This window comes from Lycium barbarum, chromosome 2 (genome assembly GCF_019175385.1).
Source record: "Lycium barbarum isolate Lr01 chromosome 2, ASM1917538v2, whole genome shotgun sequence".
Classification (NCBI taxonomy): domain Eukaryota; kingdom Viridiplantae; phylum Streptophyta; class Magnoliopsida; order Solanales; family Solanaceae; genus Lycium; species Lycium barbarum.
Genome location: NC_083338.1, coordinates 58,970,904 through 58,987,333, shown reverse-complemented (window position 1 = coordinate 58,987,333; position 16,430 = coordinate 58,970,904). Strand labels below are relative to the sequence as shown.

Here is a 16,430-nt window from a genome sequence, read left to right as displayed (position 1 = left end):
GTGGTTCGAGGTAGGGGAGACTAAGTTGATAGGGCCAGACTTGGTCCAGCAAGCCATAGAGAAAGTCAAGCTCATACAAGATCGGTTAATAGCAGCTCAAAGTCGTCAAAAGTCCTATGCGGATAATCGTTGAAGGGACTTAGAGTTCCAAGTGAAAGATTGGGTATTCTTGAAAGTGTCACCAATGAAGGGTGTAATGAGATTTGGCAAAAAGGGGAAGCTTAGTCCCCGGTACATTGGGCCTTATGAGATTATGTGCAAAGTGGCCTATGAGTTAGATCTACCTCCTGATTTAGAGTCAGTTCACCCAGTTTTTCATGTCACGATGCTTCGTAAATGTGTTGGAGATCCTACTAGGATCGTACCAGTAAGTGATGTATAAGTGACGGAAAAGTTAACTTTTGAAGAGGTACCCATTGCCATATTAGATAGGCAAGTATGGAGGCTTAGAAACAAAGAAGTGGCCTCAGTTAAGGTTTTATGGAGAAGCAATAAACGAGAAGAAATGACATGGGAAGCGGAAGAAATTATGAGATCCAAGTACCCGCATTTATTTCAGCCCCTAGAAGAGATCCAAGATGAGACGTCAAGATCATAAGGTATGTATGTTTTACTTTTATGCTTTTGGGTCGTGTGTGGCCAAACTCTATTGCTATTATGTTGTGGCCCTGTGAGGCATTGTTATTATTGGCTGTCGTGACAGGATGGTAGTGTCATATTACAGGGAAAACTCTGGCAAATTTTTTATAGAATCCCCGAGGGCTTAACATTCAAGGACGAATGTTCTTAGGGGGGGGAGGGAGAATGTTACACCTCGGAAAATTTTCCGTTGATGTACAAGTGAATAGACTAATGAAGAGCACAATTATATGGTATTTCGATAAGTAAGAAATGACATTCGATGACCCTAGTTAAGATTTCAAAGATGTTCGAGATAGGGGAAGAAAGTTAGCCAAGAGAAGGCAAGACATACGATAGGTATCGAAAAGGAATTACAAGTAACAAGTTAAAGAGGATTTAATAATGCTTTGGAGAAGAGTTATAACACCCCTTAGGTTGTTAATGAGGTGATAAACAAGTGCTAAGAAGGTTCTATAAGGATTGGAGATCAAACGAGTCGACGAGAACGAACTTCGGAAAACTGGGGATTATACGGCCAAACATACTGGTTGTATAAAACATACGGACCTTATGTTGGACCGTACAATCAGCCCAGATTGGCACCCTTCTCTGGACCAAATCTACAGCCAGACATACGGTCAGTATAATTTATACGGACCGTATGTTGGCCCGTAGAACTGGTCGGGACAGATTTGGTTTATTAATAAGGGATCCAAGTTTCATTTCATTTCATTTCCCTATCACACCCCTTCTCTCTAAAACATCTCTCTACATTTCTTCCATAAGAATTCAAGGGATATTAGTGATCAGCAACATAAACTAAGTGAATCAAGTGTAAGAAACCCATTAAAGATCATCCAAGTCAAGAAATCTCATTGGAGATGAACTAGGGTTTTGGCTCAAGTGAAGTATTTCCACCCAAAGTTTGTTCCTACAACCTCTAAGGTAATATTTATGGTATTTCCATGTTGTTTAAGGTATTTGAAAGTTGAAACACTTGGATTGTAGAAGGATATAGAAAAATGGGTCATGAATGTGGAATAGTGCCATTTCGAGTAATAGCTTGAATTGAGTTATGATTCTTGATGTGTTGTGATATGGATATGTTATAAATGATGTTAAGAACATGGGATAGGCAATGTATATGAATGAACGTAGTCGTGTGTTATGACCATGGATATGGGTGATTGGAAGTGAATTGAGAAATATAGATAATGTGGATGAATAAAGACTATTGTTATGATATTGTGAATGTATTATTGACGTTTGGGAGTTGATTTACGATATGGAGGAATGTCATATAAATAAAGGAGATGCTGTCTGATTTTCTCTAGTTTTAGTCGTGTGTGCTAACTATCGATTTCTAATGATAGTATAACTTTAATGAAGGTAGAAACGTGAGCGTTGAAGGAGAACGTGCAAGTGGTAAGATGATGATGGTGATGATAATAGTAAAGATGCTTATGTGCTATTATGTATATGTGCCTATGTATACCTATTATGAAACCCCGAGCTTATAAGGCCGAGTAGAATATGTATATTTTTATGTAATGCGCGCGCACCGCTGCAGTTGGGTACGGGTAATCCTGAAGCCTTGGTAGGGCTAGGTATGTGTAACCCTGAAGCCTTGGTAGGGCCAGGTATGTGTAACCTTGAAGTCTTGGTTGGCCAGGTATGTATATGATATAAATATGTATAAGATATAAATATGTATATGATATAGATATGAGTATGAATACGGACATGATACGAATATGAATAAGAATAGGCATATGAATACAATTATGGATATGAATGTAAATGAGTACGGATATGAATATGGATACGGATACAGACGTATGTACACAATTACGCACTAGAAATGGAATGTCCCTATGAAAGGCAAGTAAGTGCTTATGACGATGATATGACTATCTCCCACCTTATGCTATTTTTTATGTTGCTTATTATACTTCTATATTGATATTGATCATGCTTTACATACTCAGTACATTCTTCGTACTGACGTCCTTTTGTTTGTGGACGCTGCGTCATGCCCGCAGGTGGCCAGGGAGACAGGCTTGGTCTATAGCTATATTCCTCAGGGACTACATAGCGGAGCTCCATTTCTTTCGGAGCTATAAATTTTTGGTATTAATTCTTTTGTGTATATATTTATGGGCATAGCAGGGTCCTGTCCCGCCTATACGATATGACATACTCTCCTTAGAGGCTCGTAGACATGTGTATATAATTAGATGTGTTTGGCCTTGTCGGCCTATATTTTGGATATCATTTTGTTCCTTGTCGGCTTATGTACATTGATATGGGCTTAGTTGCTAATGTTGATATAAAGGTATTGTTGCCCAATGGGATTCGTATGATTAATGAATAGAAATGTATGATTAAATATGTGGCTCACCTAGATGTGAATGTAAAGGTATGTTAAGAGGTGCCTGGGTGGGCTAGCACCGGGTGCCCGTCGCGGCCCTCTAGTTGGGTCGTGACATGTGATAAGGTGCCGATATAGATTATATGTTTCGTAAGTTGATAGGTGTTAACGAGATTATGTCAGAGGATCACACTTTCATGTACAAAAGATAAGGTGCGTAAAAAGGCGATTTTTGTTATGCCCGTTGAGATCAAGTACTAGGTATTTATGTTATGAGATAAAGTTCTAGATCGAAACGGGTTTTAAGGGTATAACGGTTCCAAATCTAGAGTAATTAATGTACTATGTGGTACCAAAGCCCAGACATACTCTACTCGTGCCTTTCGTACCCATATCATGCACATGTTAGAGCTTTACACTCCACGTTTAAGATACAAGAATTAAGACTTCATACGTTAGCAAGCTATGCAAGGGAATGTCCTTTTATGTTTCGCACATTAGGTGTGCTCATGTCTAAAGTTAAAAACCGCATTCAGGTCTCACGTATCAATCATGCTTTTATACTCATGTCCATGTTCTAGCATCTAAGTGCTTTTCAAATCTGATGATGATCTTGACCCCTATGATTATGTTCTCCATGTTACCACATACTCGTGCTTGTTGACACCCAATTTTGACCCTCCTTTTTGTTTAATTAATTTCACTATGCTTCTCAGTCGTGAAAAATTCCCAATAAATGAGTTTGGAATATTTTCACTAATTACTACGCTATTTTTTAGATATTATTTCTCCAAAATTAAGAAAGGTTTCTCTCGTTTTTAAAAAATCACCAAACATCATATTTTTTCGTATATATAATTAAAAAAAAAAGTTTACTAAACATCATTCCTTATAATTAAAACGACTCGAAAATAATGTTGATATTTTTATATCAATATTGGTGTTACATTTTTCCTTTAATCCTACTTATTACCGTATTAATCGTCTTTTACTCTATTTTGTAAACTAATTACGTATATTAAATTACTTGTATTGTAATTTGTATAGGTGTATATTTTTGGGAATTAATTAGGACAAAGAAGCCTATTTTAATTAATTGATAGAAGTAAAAAGGGTTTAGGAAATAATTCATCTACTTAAGGATATTGGGCCATCTCCCTTTAAACCAAATCAGCAGCCCAAAATATCCCCAGCCCAAAATCTCCTTGACCCGACCCAGCCCAATAAACACTAAATCCCCAACTAAGTCTTCAACCCATTTTTTTCATTCTAACTAAATAATCAAACCAGCCCCCTTTTCTCGCCCAAAAGTGAAACCTAGCCGTCACCACCCACCCCATGGCCGCCACCCTGTCACTTCCGTCGCGTCGCCTTACCGCCACCACGACCATCGGACTGCAAAACCAATAGCCTTAAACATTGAAGTCCGTTGGTTTGAAGCTTTCGCCGCCTCCACTGCCCCCCCCCCCCCCCCCCCGCCCCCCCTTTTTTGTGGTTGTCAATGTTGAACTTGAGTTCCCATTTTTCAGCTATAAATACAGCTCCTCTACGGGCTGTTAAAAGCAGGTTGAACAAGCATAAAAAAAAATCCCTTTTATTTTTTCAAGTTTTCCCTCATAAAATTCCCTTTGCTAAAAACTTGGATTCTCAGAAAATCGTTTTTTTTACTGTAAGTTTTGATTGTCGAAATCCCTTCTTTTAGTTCTCGGCTGAGCAAAGACCACTTCAAGTGGATTCCGAGACTCGACGAAGATAATAGCCTCAGTTCGCTATCACGGAGAAGGTAATCACACTCGTCCTCTCTTCGTCTTTCATTTTTATAAGATGTAGAAATGTAGTCGTTCAAGTATTTCTCGTCGTTTGCTTGGTTTGGTTGGCTGGAATGTGTTCTCTCCTCGTTTGTTGTAAATTAGTGTAGGCGACTAATTTCGTCGAATATGTGTTTAACCTCGTCGCTTGGCTAACTCTATGTTTCAGTCTTTTTTTTAGTCTGTGACGTTCCTATTTCTAACATAAATCAGTGAAAAAAAATGACCTATAGAAACCATGAATTTAACAAGGGAAAACTACTGATTTGTGAGAGTATAATATGAGCTTCTGTGCAGATTTGGTATTCCCTTGTTGTTATTTTCTCGTATGTTGAAGTAAATATATATATATTTAAAAAAAAAACAGTTCTATTTCTTTTCCCACAGGCATTTGTAATGTTATCATGGTTAAGGTGATGGGATAATTCTTGTTAAGTATATTTTGAGTTGGAATCTAGACATATATGAAAACTTCTCCTCGTTTCATTCTCGGTTTATAGAATTAACATGTAGTCGTTTGATTATCTGGGCTGGTTCATTTTTTGAGTTCTGTACATTTTTTGGGTCTGTTTTTGTTTTTAAAAAAAATAGTAGATGAGCCATTCTGAACATCGGCATGTGAAAGGCTAATAAAAACTAAGGGCATTTAGCGAAATACCACTGATTCATTAACTTGTCGAATATGTGATTAACTTTGACACTCATCTAGTTTATTTTTTTCTGTTTCGAGATTCACTGGAGCCTGTTTTACTTGTTCTTTTCGGGATAAAAATGAACTAAGAACTTCAAGGAAAGTATTTGATAACTCGTCGAACTTTCAGAACTCACTAACTAAGGTATTCTGCTAGCATTAAGGAGCTTTTCCCGTGTTTATAAAATATTGGAGTTTACCGTTTGGTCAAACCTTCTATTTTGTTTAATAGAAAAAAAAACCTGAAATGGTTGAGCACCGTGCCTAAATTCTGTTTAAAGCAGAGTCGCAACTCACTCTTTTTCCTTATGAAATTTATTCAAGCTAATTTAGGGACTTAAAATTATTTGGGACATGTTCATGGTATACTTGTCCCCTTCTCATTTCATTTAGCAAAGGATTAGTCGAAATTGTTATGGTAATAGCTTTTCTGGTCCTATACCTTCTCAAATTTGCACTTGGCTCCCTTATTTGGTAACCCTAGACTTGTCAAAGAATGATTTTAGTGGTTCTATCCCTGTTGATCTTGCTAAATGTGCTTTTTTTTTTAATAAATTAATGCTTAGTCATAACAAGCTTTCTGGAAATATTCCACCTGAATTTTCTAGTTTAGGTAGGTTGAAAACTTTCTCTGTGGCGAATAATCAACTTTCTGGTAGAATTCCAGCAGCTTTTGATGATGAGGATTCGAATAACTTTAACTTTGAAGGGAATAGTCTATGTGGTGGACCTTTAGGGAAATGTGGAGGACTAAGTAAGAAAAACTTAGCTATTATTATTGCTGCTGGGGTGTTTGGCGCTGCTGCTTCGATGTTGTTGGCATTTGGTGTGTGGTATTGGTTCTTTACGAAGGCTGGGAAGAGGAAGAGAGGGTATGGAATTGGGAGAAACGATTCGGGTAGTTTGGCTGAGAGGTTGAGGGCTCATAAGCTTACTCAGGTTATGTTGTTCCAGAAACCTCTTGTTAAGGTTAAGTTAGCAGATTTGTTGATTGCCACGAATGGTTTTAGTGCGGACAATGTTATCAACTCGACTAGAATGAGTACTACTTATAATGCTGTGTTACGTGATGGTTCAGCACTTGCCATTAAGCGGCTTAATAGTTGCAAACTGAGTGAAAGGCAGTTTCGGGATGAGATGAATAGGTTAGGGCAACTTAGGCATCCTAATTTGGTACCACTTTTGGGGTTTTGTGTTGTTGAAGAGGAGAAGCTTTTGGTTTATAAGCACCTGTCGAATGGTACTTTGTTAGGTTACCAGCTTAGCAAACATGTGACCTATCATGTCTATTGTTATTCTTGTGAATGTATTCTTTTTTTTGGCACTCGCTTAAGGCTCAAAATTTATGTATCTATAACACGTCCCAGTATTGAAAACGGTTAGTGTTACCTTAATATTCAAAACTGATTGATATTAACTCCATACCTTAGTTATGCATGAGAAAGTGAATTAGCATGAAATATATTACCTTTGTGTTGTTTTGATTAATGTTTGGGGAAGGATTGTCCAACTTGCTGTTTGGGTTTGTATTTTGGTTTGCATACACACACTTGTATGAAGTTAAGAGACCTAGTATAAATCCAACATTTATTAAAATGACATTAGACTAAGGGCTGCTTTGTGTTTTTGGTTCCGTGAATAAAGTTTGAGTCTTGTTTTTCTTTTTACATGTCCGCAAACTCTTGGACACCCTCTGTTGAGTTTGTCGTCTCGTTTGGCCTAATGCCTTGGGTTTATAAGTCTTGCTAATTGATGTTTTGCTTAGAGTCTTAACTTTCGCAAATATGGAGTATGATTGGTACTTATATAGACTAATGCAGTTTTTGTTCAAATCCAACGGTGACTAAGAACAGACCAACCCACTGCTATTTTAATGTTCTTAGCATGGATATTAACGGGATCTTACTCATGGATATTGTTCTTAGCGTGAGGCCATATGCTTATCTTAAGGTTCAACTAGATGCCTTCTTTTCATTATTTTAATCTGACATGCTTTAGTATTTCTTAACGTTGTCAAAGGCTAGTGTAATTTGTGGTACTTTGATTAATGGCTGCTAGCTAGTAATATTATTGATTTGTTCAGATATGGTTGTTGGTGGTAGCTTTTACTGTCAGGAAAGGTTGCATAAATGTGTTTAGCACCCACCTTAAAAAGTAGAATTTAGTCCAATAAACAAGTGAATGTGTTAATTCTACTCTTAAAGGAAAATCTGGTCTGGTTGTCTGTTGTAAATGCTAGTTAGTTAAAACGCTTGCTTTGTGATGGATAACATCTTTTATTCTCATTAACAAATCTGCTTGTTGTTACTTAGGTTAATGCCAGTCTGTTATCTAATCTTTTTTTTTTCATGAGCAACTTTGGGAGCATTTGGAGTTATGGCAACTCTGGATTCTGCCCATATCAGAGAGCGGCCAGCAGCAGATTTATTTGCTCGTGTCTAGCAGTCCCACCTCGTCCACGTCTCGAGTCTCCGTCCTTCTTCCTTATTCAAAATTTTAAGCCTTCATATTGTTTGATACATGCTATTTATATTATTTGACTAACACTCTTGTGAATTTGTATTTTTTGTAGTTTTGTTTCGAACTCGTAACTTGACTTTAAGTATATTAGTAAGTTTAGTCATTATCTTCCCTACGATCTTTTTAGATATTGAACTTAGTGTATTCATTCGGATTAGGCCTATTAGAGTAGTCACATAAATGATGCCAACTTTTTCAGGATGTAAGAAAATTGGATTTTTCTAAAAGGTGAAATTGGAAACTTCTTTCGAAATAAAGAATTTGCTAACAATGTTTTTTTTTTTTTTCAAGTGTTTAAAGCAAGAGCTAGGCATATTCTATGCAATGGCCCACACATGGATTATTAGAAATAAGGAAAATGCCAGTTTTGGAGGATTAAAAAATAAAAATTTTAGTGGCCCAAACATCTTGCTATTCTTAGAATTTGTTCTTTTGCACTAACGTCAAGCAAGCTTTATCTTTCAAGTTGAAAACAAAAAAAAAAAAATTATATTAGGCTCATGTATAGTGGCCAAGCTATTTTACAAGAATTACAAGGTATGTACTTATCTTAATATTCATATTATGCGTGTACTTATCTATATCACGGTACTTATACATATTATTATATTTTCCATGGCTATTTCTAAAAGTATACTTTTTATACTATTTTATACATATGATAAACATACTCCATGTATATATTATTTTCTCATAAAAAATATGTATTTTCATACTCTATATTATATATACTGTCCTTATATAAAATAGTCATATTTATACCTAATCTTCAAAAAATACACATGTACTCTTTTTGTAAACAATATACGTCCCTAATACATATAATTTTACAACTCGTATTAATTACTTTCCTTTACAATGAGTATGCCTACATACTATTTTTTTAACACGTAGTATACATATACTATTTTATTTCCATTAATTCCCTTGGTCGTTTTTACATTATATGCATTTATATAGTACTATCACGGCATCAATAACTATTTTTAATCACCCATGATATACGTATCACATAGATATATTATTCTATAAAAAATATACATATGCTTATTCTATATTAAACATACTATTCTAAACGTCATATATATTTTCCTCACGCACACATTAACATTAACTACTTCCTTTATATATGTGCATTTACTCACATAGTTACGATTACCTTAAAACCCCCTTTTTATACAAATGGTTTTTGAGAGAGTAGTTTCTTTCCCACAATTCTTTAAATAGGTAATAATAATTAAATAATTCCCCTCTAGTGTTAATTAAGCTAAGTTTAAAGACTGTCCTCGGATAGGCTCTGAGGGATGCTTGATAACTTCCCCTCGGAGTAAATAAAACCCTTACCTATAATCTCACAGGTTTCAAAGACTAAAAAATGGAGTTTACTTTTTTTTACAATTGGTTTCCTAATATTTCCTAAAATTAGGTGGCGACTCTGAAAATTTACAAAACCAGGGAAAATATAGTCATAAGTTGTGAGCTAGTTTTAATCCGTTAAGAATAGGGTATAACAGAATGGAGACTCTGCTGGGGATCATACCTTAGGTTTTGACTTTAGTAGACTTAGTTTAAGAAGTAGATTGTCACGACCCGTCTAGAGGGCTGCGACGAGCGCCCGGTGCTAGCCCACCCGGGCACCCCTTGGCTTACACTTATACTTACACCTAGGTGAGCCACATAATTTAACATACATTTCTATTCATCAATCATACTAGTCCCATTGGACGACAATGCCTTTATATCATCATTGACATCTATACCACATCGATGTACAAGAGCCGACAAGGCTATCAAAATAATATACAAAAATATAGGCCGACAAGGCCGGACATATCTAACTATATACACATGTCTACGAGCCCCTAAGAAGAGTATAACATATCAAATAAGCGGGACAGGACCCCGCTATGCCCATAATTATGTACACAAAAGAATAAGTACCCAAACACTATGGCTCCGAATGAAATGGAGCTCTGCTATGTAGTCTCTGAGAATGTGACTATGGATCAAGCCTGTCTCCCCGTGCACCTACGGGCATGACGCAGCGTCCACAAACAAAAGGACGTCAGTACGAAGAATGTACTGAGTATGTAAAGCATAATCAAAATCAATATAGAAGCATAATGAACAACATGATAAATAGCACAAGATGGGAGATGGTAATATCATCGTCATGGGCACTTACTTGCCTTTCATAGAAACTTTCCATTCTAATGCGTATTTGTGTTCACACATCAATATCCATATCCATAATCGTATCCATTCCATATTAGTACTCGTGTCATATACATAATTGTATCATATACATAACATTTACATAGCATACCCGACTATGCAGGATTGGTGTCTCATATACATACCCTTATTCATATTCGTATCTATCGTATACATATCGTTCACATAACATAACCGACTTCGAAGGTTCGGTGTTTCACGTACCCGGCCATATATAGGTTCGGTGATCATACATACCTGGCCAACCAAGGCTCAGTGTTCCACATACCTGGCCCTACCAGGGCTCAGTGTTATCCATACCCAACTGCAGTGGTGCGCGCGCATCGTCATATACGTATATATATATATATATATATATATATATATATATATATTCATCTGTATATTCTACCCGGCCATATAAGCTCGGGGTTTCATAATAGCCATACATAGACACATATACATATTAGCTCATAAGCATCTTGATTATTATCATCATTATCATTATCGTCATCGTTATCGTCGTCGCTATTACCATTGTAGTCGTCATCAATATCGTTATCACTATTATCGTCATTCATCACGTCTATCTTTATGGCTTACTCGTCACACGAGGAATTTAGTACAATCATAGCATATCAAGAATCGTGAGCTTAATAGCTCGGAAGATCGAATCATTTGTGAGACATCATAGACTTATGGAGGATTTAGACGTTTGGCCAAAGAACCATGCCTTATGAAAGAAGGGTTAGCCTTACATACCTTTTCCGTTCAACTATTCTACACTTGTGCGTTCTCCTCCAATGCTAGCGTTTCTACCTTCATTAAAGTCATACTATCATTAGAATCGATAGGTAGCATACATGGCAAAAGCTAGAGAAAATCGGACAGCATCTCCTTCATTTATACGACATTCCTCCATAGCGTATATCAACTCCCAAACGTCAATAATACATTCACAATACTATAACGATAGTCATTATTCATCCGCATTATCCATATTTCTAGACTTACTTTCAATCATCCATGTCCATGGCTATATCACACGACTATGCCCATTCACGTACATTGGTCATCTCATGTTCTCAACATCATTTATAACATATTTACATCACAACACATCAAGAATCATAATGCAATTCAAACCATTCCTCAAAATGGCACTATTTCACATTCATGACCCATTTTTCTATACCCTTCTACAATCCAAGTATTTTAACTCTCAAATACCTTAAACAACATAGCAATATCATAAATCTTACCTTAGATGTCGTAGGAACAAGCCTTGGTTGATAATACTCCACTTGAGCAAAAACCCTAGTTCCTCTCCAATGAGATTTCTTGACTTGTATGATCTTTAATGAGTTTTCTTACACTTGATTCACTTGGTTTATTTTGATGATCACTAATAATCCTTGAATTCTTGTGGAATAAATGTAGAGAGATGTTTTAGAGAGAAGGGGGTGAGATATGGGAATGAAATAATAAACTTGGTCCCTTTTTAATAACCCAAATTCTGATCTGAAAGGAATAGTCGTCGAAAGTGCACAGTGGTCGTAAACCCAGTTTACGGGCCGTATTCCATTTTACGGGCCGTATTCCATTTTACGGTCCGTATTCTATGGGCGTATTTAAGCATAGCGGAACCAGAAAGGTATGCTGGAGGTCATGGTGATTTTCGATCGCAGTTTATGGGTCGTATTTCAATTTACGGTCCGTATTCCAAGTCGTATTTAACCATTTGAACATTTGGCAGAAAGTTGAAGTTTTAGAAGTTGAAATACGACATGGCAGTTTACGGGCCGTATACCACTTTACAGTCCGTATTTCATTTTACGATCAACTGGCCAAAGTGCAAATCTGCAACTCTCCACATTTTCAGAACCTATGGTTAGTCATTAAGGAGCATAACCAATCTCTTATTGCAATTGCCTTTGGAATCTTACTTAAGGCCATCAAATGTTATTTCTTACTCATGGAAATATCGGGTACATGTACTCCTCGCTAGTTCATTCACTTGTGCAACAACGGAGGATTTTCCGAGGTGTAGCATAGATACTCGAGGGATGTTTGTTTATTTATTTTATCACCTGTTATTTTTGAGTTTCTACATTGCTATATTTGAAAGGACCCAAGCCAAAGCCAAACTTGTGCTCCTTATTTGTTTGAGAAAACACTATTTGTTACTGCTTTCCTTATAATGTCATTGCACTTTCTATCGAGTCTTTGGCCGTACACTTACACACACTGTGGTTTACGCGAGGTGTTGTCTGATACACCTCTACCCCTTCTTTGGATTCTCTAGTTTCAGAGTCGGTACGATAGTTTACTACTTACCTTCAGTCCCACTCCGAAATTCTTAGGAAAAAATATTATTCTAGAAAAAATAAGTCATGCTGCATACACCTTAGGCAGGACAATCCAAGGTATTGTCGCTGCAAATTAGAAATCCACCATTTTGTCAAAGGTTTGAAACCTGAATGACATAACCCTTTATGAGAATTGATGAAATGATCCTTAAGAGACACAAGATGATTTTTTTTACAAACAATACTTATCATAACCTTTACCCTTCTTTTTTAGATGGAAATTAACCAAAACCTACCAAATATCCAAATGATAGTTTCATCTCCTCACAACCTGCAAACTTGGTGGAGGAACATAAAAGTGGCACACGGAGAGGAAATTCGACAACATCTAGGGTCGTTAATGTCACTAATGGGTATCCAAGCTAACAAAACTCTCACCAAGCTGCTGATAGAATTTTGGGATCCCGCCAGTGTAACCTTCAACTTTTTGGATTTTGAGATAACCCCTACTTTAGAGGAAGTTTGTGGATTCACCGACTTACCATTTGAGGGAAGAATGCCGGTGTTACCATCCTTCATATCGGGAGAGAAATTCGTGCATTTTGGGATTTAATGTCTACCCGGTCTTGAGGAACGTGGAAAATGATCGAGTGAAGTTTGACTTTCTTTTTCAGAGATTTGGGCGCCGAGAAAGCTTTGATCGATATCGGGATGAATTTGCATGTGATCGCAGAAGGTGGGAGAAAATGCGGCCACGAGTCTTCGCCATAGCCTTGTTAGGAGTCTTGGTCTTCCCAAAGAGAGCCTACCGAATCAATATTAAACTTTTGTCACTTTTTATGAATATCTTATCGGGACCAAATGAATTGACATTAGTCCCTATGATCCTCGCGGAGATGCTCCGAGCTCTATCGGCTTGTTCAAGAGGGCATAACTTTTTCGAGGGGTGTAATCTCTTGCTGTAGTTATGGGCCACAGAACACTTCTATACTCGTCCCCCCATCATGGATTACTGCATAGATGCTCGCAGCAGAATTTAGAGCCATACGGAAAGAATGAGGTACTGGCTTGAACCTATAGGAGAAGAGGAGTGGCGCGCATTCTTGGTTCAGCTCACTGGAGATGCTATTCAGTGGAAATACCCCTGGCTGTCAGGGATACCTTTGGTAAGAACTGCGAATCTGTACTTCGTTGAGTTGATCGGGTTGGATGGGGTTCAACCGTATGCGCCTCTTAGAGTCCTGAGGCAGTTTGGAGTTACACAAGATGTCTCAGTCTGGTCCTACATGGCACTGCATGAAGATAACTATGATAGGGTGGTTCCAGTAGCACGAGTGAGAATTCTACAAAGAGAATGCCTGAACATGATCACAATTGGTATGGGTAACGAGAGTTGGTGCACACCCGAGTATTACGCCTGGTATAATGTGGGAGGCCTGGCACTTTTGCCAACCGAGGACGGATTCGATGGGCTCACGGATGATGATGTAGCCGCTTGCTTTACAGTTGAGATATTGCCTTTTATGAACGTCAATAATGATATGTACAGGCTGGTAGTTCCGGGTTCAGTAAACCATCTGATACAACTGGTAGAAGAGGAAGATCCGGTAGAGCCGGAAGAACAGATGGAAGAGAATCCCGAAGAAGACCCCACAGAGCTAGATGAACCAATGGAAGAGGATCCGGAAGAAGATCCAGAGTGGGAATCAGAGCGTAATCTTGTAATGGAGGTAGAGCCGGAGAAATCACCTGAGTATACTCCAGCAGGATATTCAGAGGAGGAACCAGAGGTGCAGTCCGAGGGCAGGCCTACAATACATGGTATAGAGGAGGGACCTGAGTATGACCCAGAGGCAGGATGGGAGATAGAGACAGACCCAGAGGAAGAACCTGAGTACGACCCAGGGCTCGATTATGATCCAACATATGATGGGGATGGCAATGACGGCCCGACGTGGCCTTAGACTATTTTCTTTCCCCCTTTTGTTTTCTTTACATTCCAAAAGAGTGTCGTATGGCCCAATCCCTTTGTACGCCCTCGTGGCCACCCTTTGCATTTCCATTTCAAATTTCCATCGACCCATTCCTTTTGTATGCCTTTATGGCCATCCCCTTTTGTGTTTTATCATTTCAGACTGCCATAGACCTATCCTTGTAAGCTCTCGAGCTACCTTTTGTTGGAATGGAAGTTATGTTTGTTCTAAAAACAAATTACAGAATGTGTCAAAAAAGGATCATCATCATCAACTTGTGTGTAATGTAGGCTTACCTCTGGCAAAAAGAGGCTCCACAATTAGGACACACTTGTTTTCACGTCGACTTGATGTAATTATGTAATCAAATGTGTTACTATACTCTTTTTAAAGCTTCCCGGACTAACTTTTGTTTTCCAATTGTCTTTATTTTAGTTTTATCCCCCTAACAGAGGTTGATTTGTGTTGATCTTCAAACTGGCCGAATCACACTACAATTTGAGGTCTAAGGGGAAAATGACTATCACCAACGAAGTCAACCCAACTGCTAACCTTTCCATAACGAATGAAAATCCAGAAAGCTCAAGAGAGTGGATTAATCTGAACGATGAAGAAGAGATCGCTTTGCTAAAGCTACAACTTGACGAACTAAGAAGGGAGCTGCGCCAAGTTCGGGACCTGACCTATCTCATTGTGACTGCTTTCCCAAACCCACCTCACTTTCCATCTTTGGATTCGCCGGTTCCAGAACACTTCCCCCCATCTACACGTCCACCTCCAATACCCCTTTCCTTTTCCAACCTACCTCCGGTCACTCCCGCGAATGTACCAAATATGCATAAACAAACCCTTTACGTCCCCGACTACACCTATACTTCACAAAACCCACTATCAACCAAAATTGTTACTGCACCTACTTACCCCACCGTACAACACATACCAGGGGCACACGTTGACACTTCCCACGAGCAATATGTGCCACCGGTATATGCAGCTGGGGCTTCAACCTTTACTGCTCCTGTCACAGTCAGGGTCCTGTTCGGGGTGGATCAGTATGCAGAAATGGAGAGAGATGCCAAGATAGAAGAAGACGAATCAATCATTAGCCAGCTGCACAGTCTAAGGAAAGAAATGAGGAGCATGCGAGTCACTCGGGGAAGTGAGAGTTTGGATTATGATAATCTATGCATACACCCGGATATTGGCATGCCAGTAGGGTACAAACCTCCTAAGTTTGATATTTTTGATAGGACAGGTGATCCTCATGCATATTTGAGGGCATACTGCGACAAGTTAGTAGGAGTAGGAAGGAACGAGAAATTGAGGATGAAATTGTTTATTAGAAGTTTGTCAGGAGAGGCGCTCACTTGGTATACTTGCCAAGATCCTCGCAAATGGAGCGACTGGTAGGATATGGCCGGGGATTTCATAAATCGCTTCGAATTCAATACTGAGATCACACCAGACAGGTTTTCTTTGAGAAATATACAAAAGAAGGCGATTGAATCATTCCAGGATTACGCAAGACGTTGGAGAATTGAGGCTGCCCGAGTTATGCCCCCATTGGACAAAAGCGAGCTCAGCAAGTATTTCATTCGAGCTCAGGAAGGCATCTACTTTGAAAAGATGATGGGATTAATGGGCCAAAAGTTCGCAGATTTGGTCGAAATGGGAGACTTTTTGGAAGAAGGAATCAAGTCCGGAAAGATTCAATCAATGGCTACACTACAAGCCGCAAGCAAAGCCATACAGTCAGGTTCCATCAGCGGAATTAAGAAGAAGAAGGCGGACATATCTAATGTCACGCCTTACTACCGGCGAGGAGAGTCATCTCGCCCATACCCCCACAAACCCCCAAATATTTGCTCATGCCCCTTATGTCTCATACCCAGCTTATAACGCCCAACCACATTACAACCCACC

General features: G+C 38.4%; 1 protein-coding gene and 1 long non-coding RNA gene across 2 annotated transcripts; both read left to right on the top strand.

Moving 5' to 3' along the window:
• The first annotated feature begins 4,280 nt into the window (after window positions 1-4,280).
• LOC132626557 (uncharacterized) lies at window positions 4,281-8,114 on the top strand. Its single transcript, XR_009577379.1, has 2 exons — window positions 4,281-4,775; window positions 7,804-8,114. It is a non-coding gene; the product is annotated as an uncharacterized LOC132626557 (long non-coding RNA).
• On the top strand, window positions 4,780-7,928 carry LOC132626556 (inactive LRR receptor-like serine/threonine-protein kinase BIR2). Its single transcript, XM_060341467.1, has one exon. It carries the CDS (start codon window positions 6,050-6,052, stop codon window positions 6,872-6,874), a length of 825 nt encoding a protein of 274 aa, XP_060197450.1. The 5' UTR covers window positions 4,780-6,049; the 3' UTR covers window positions 6,875-7,928.
• Window positions 8,115-16,430: the final 8,316 nt, after the last annotated feature.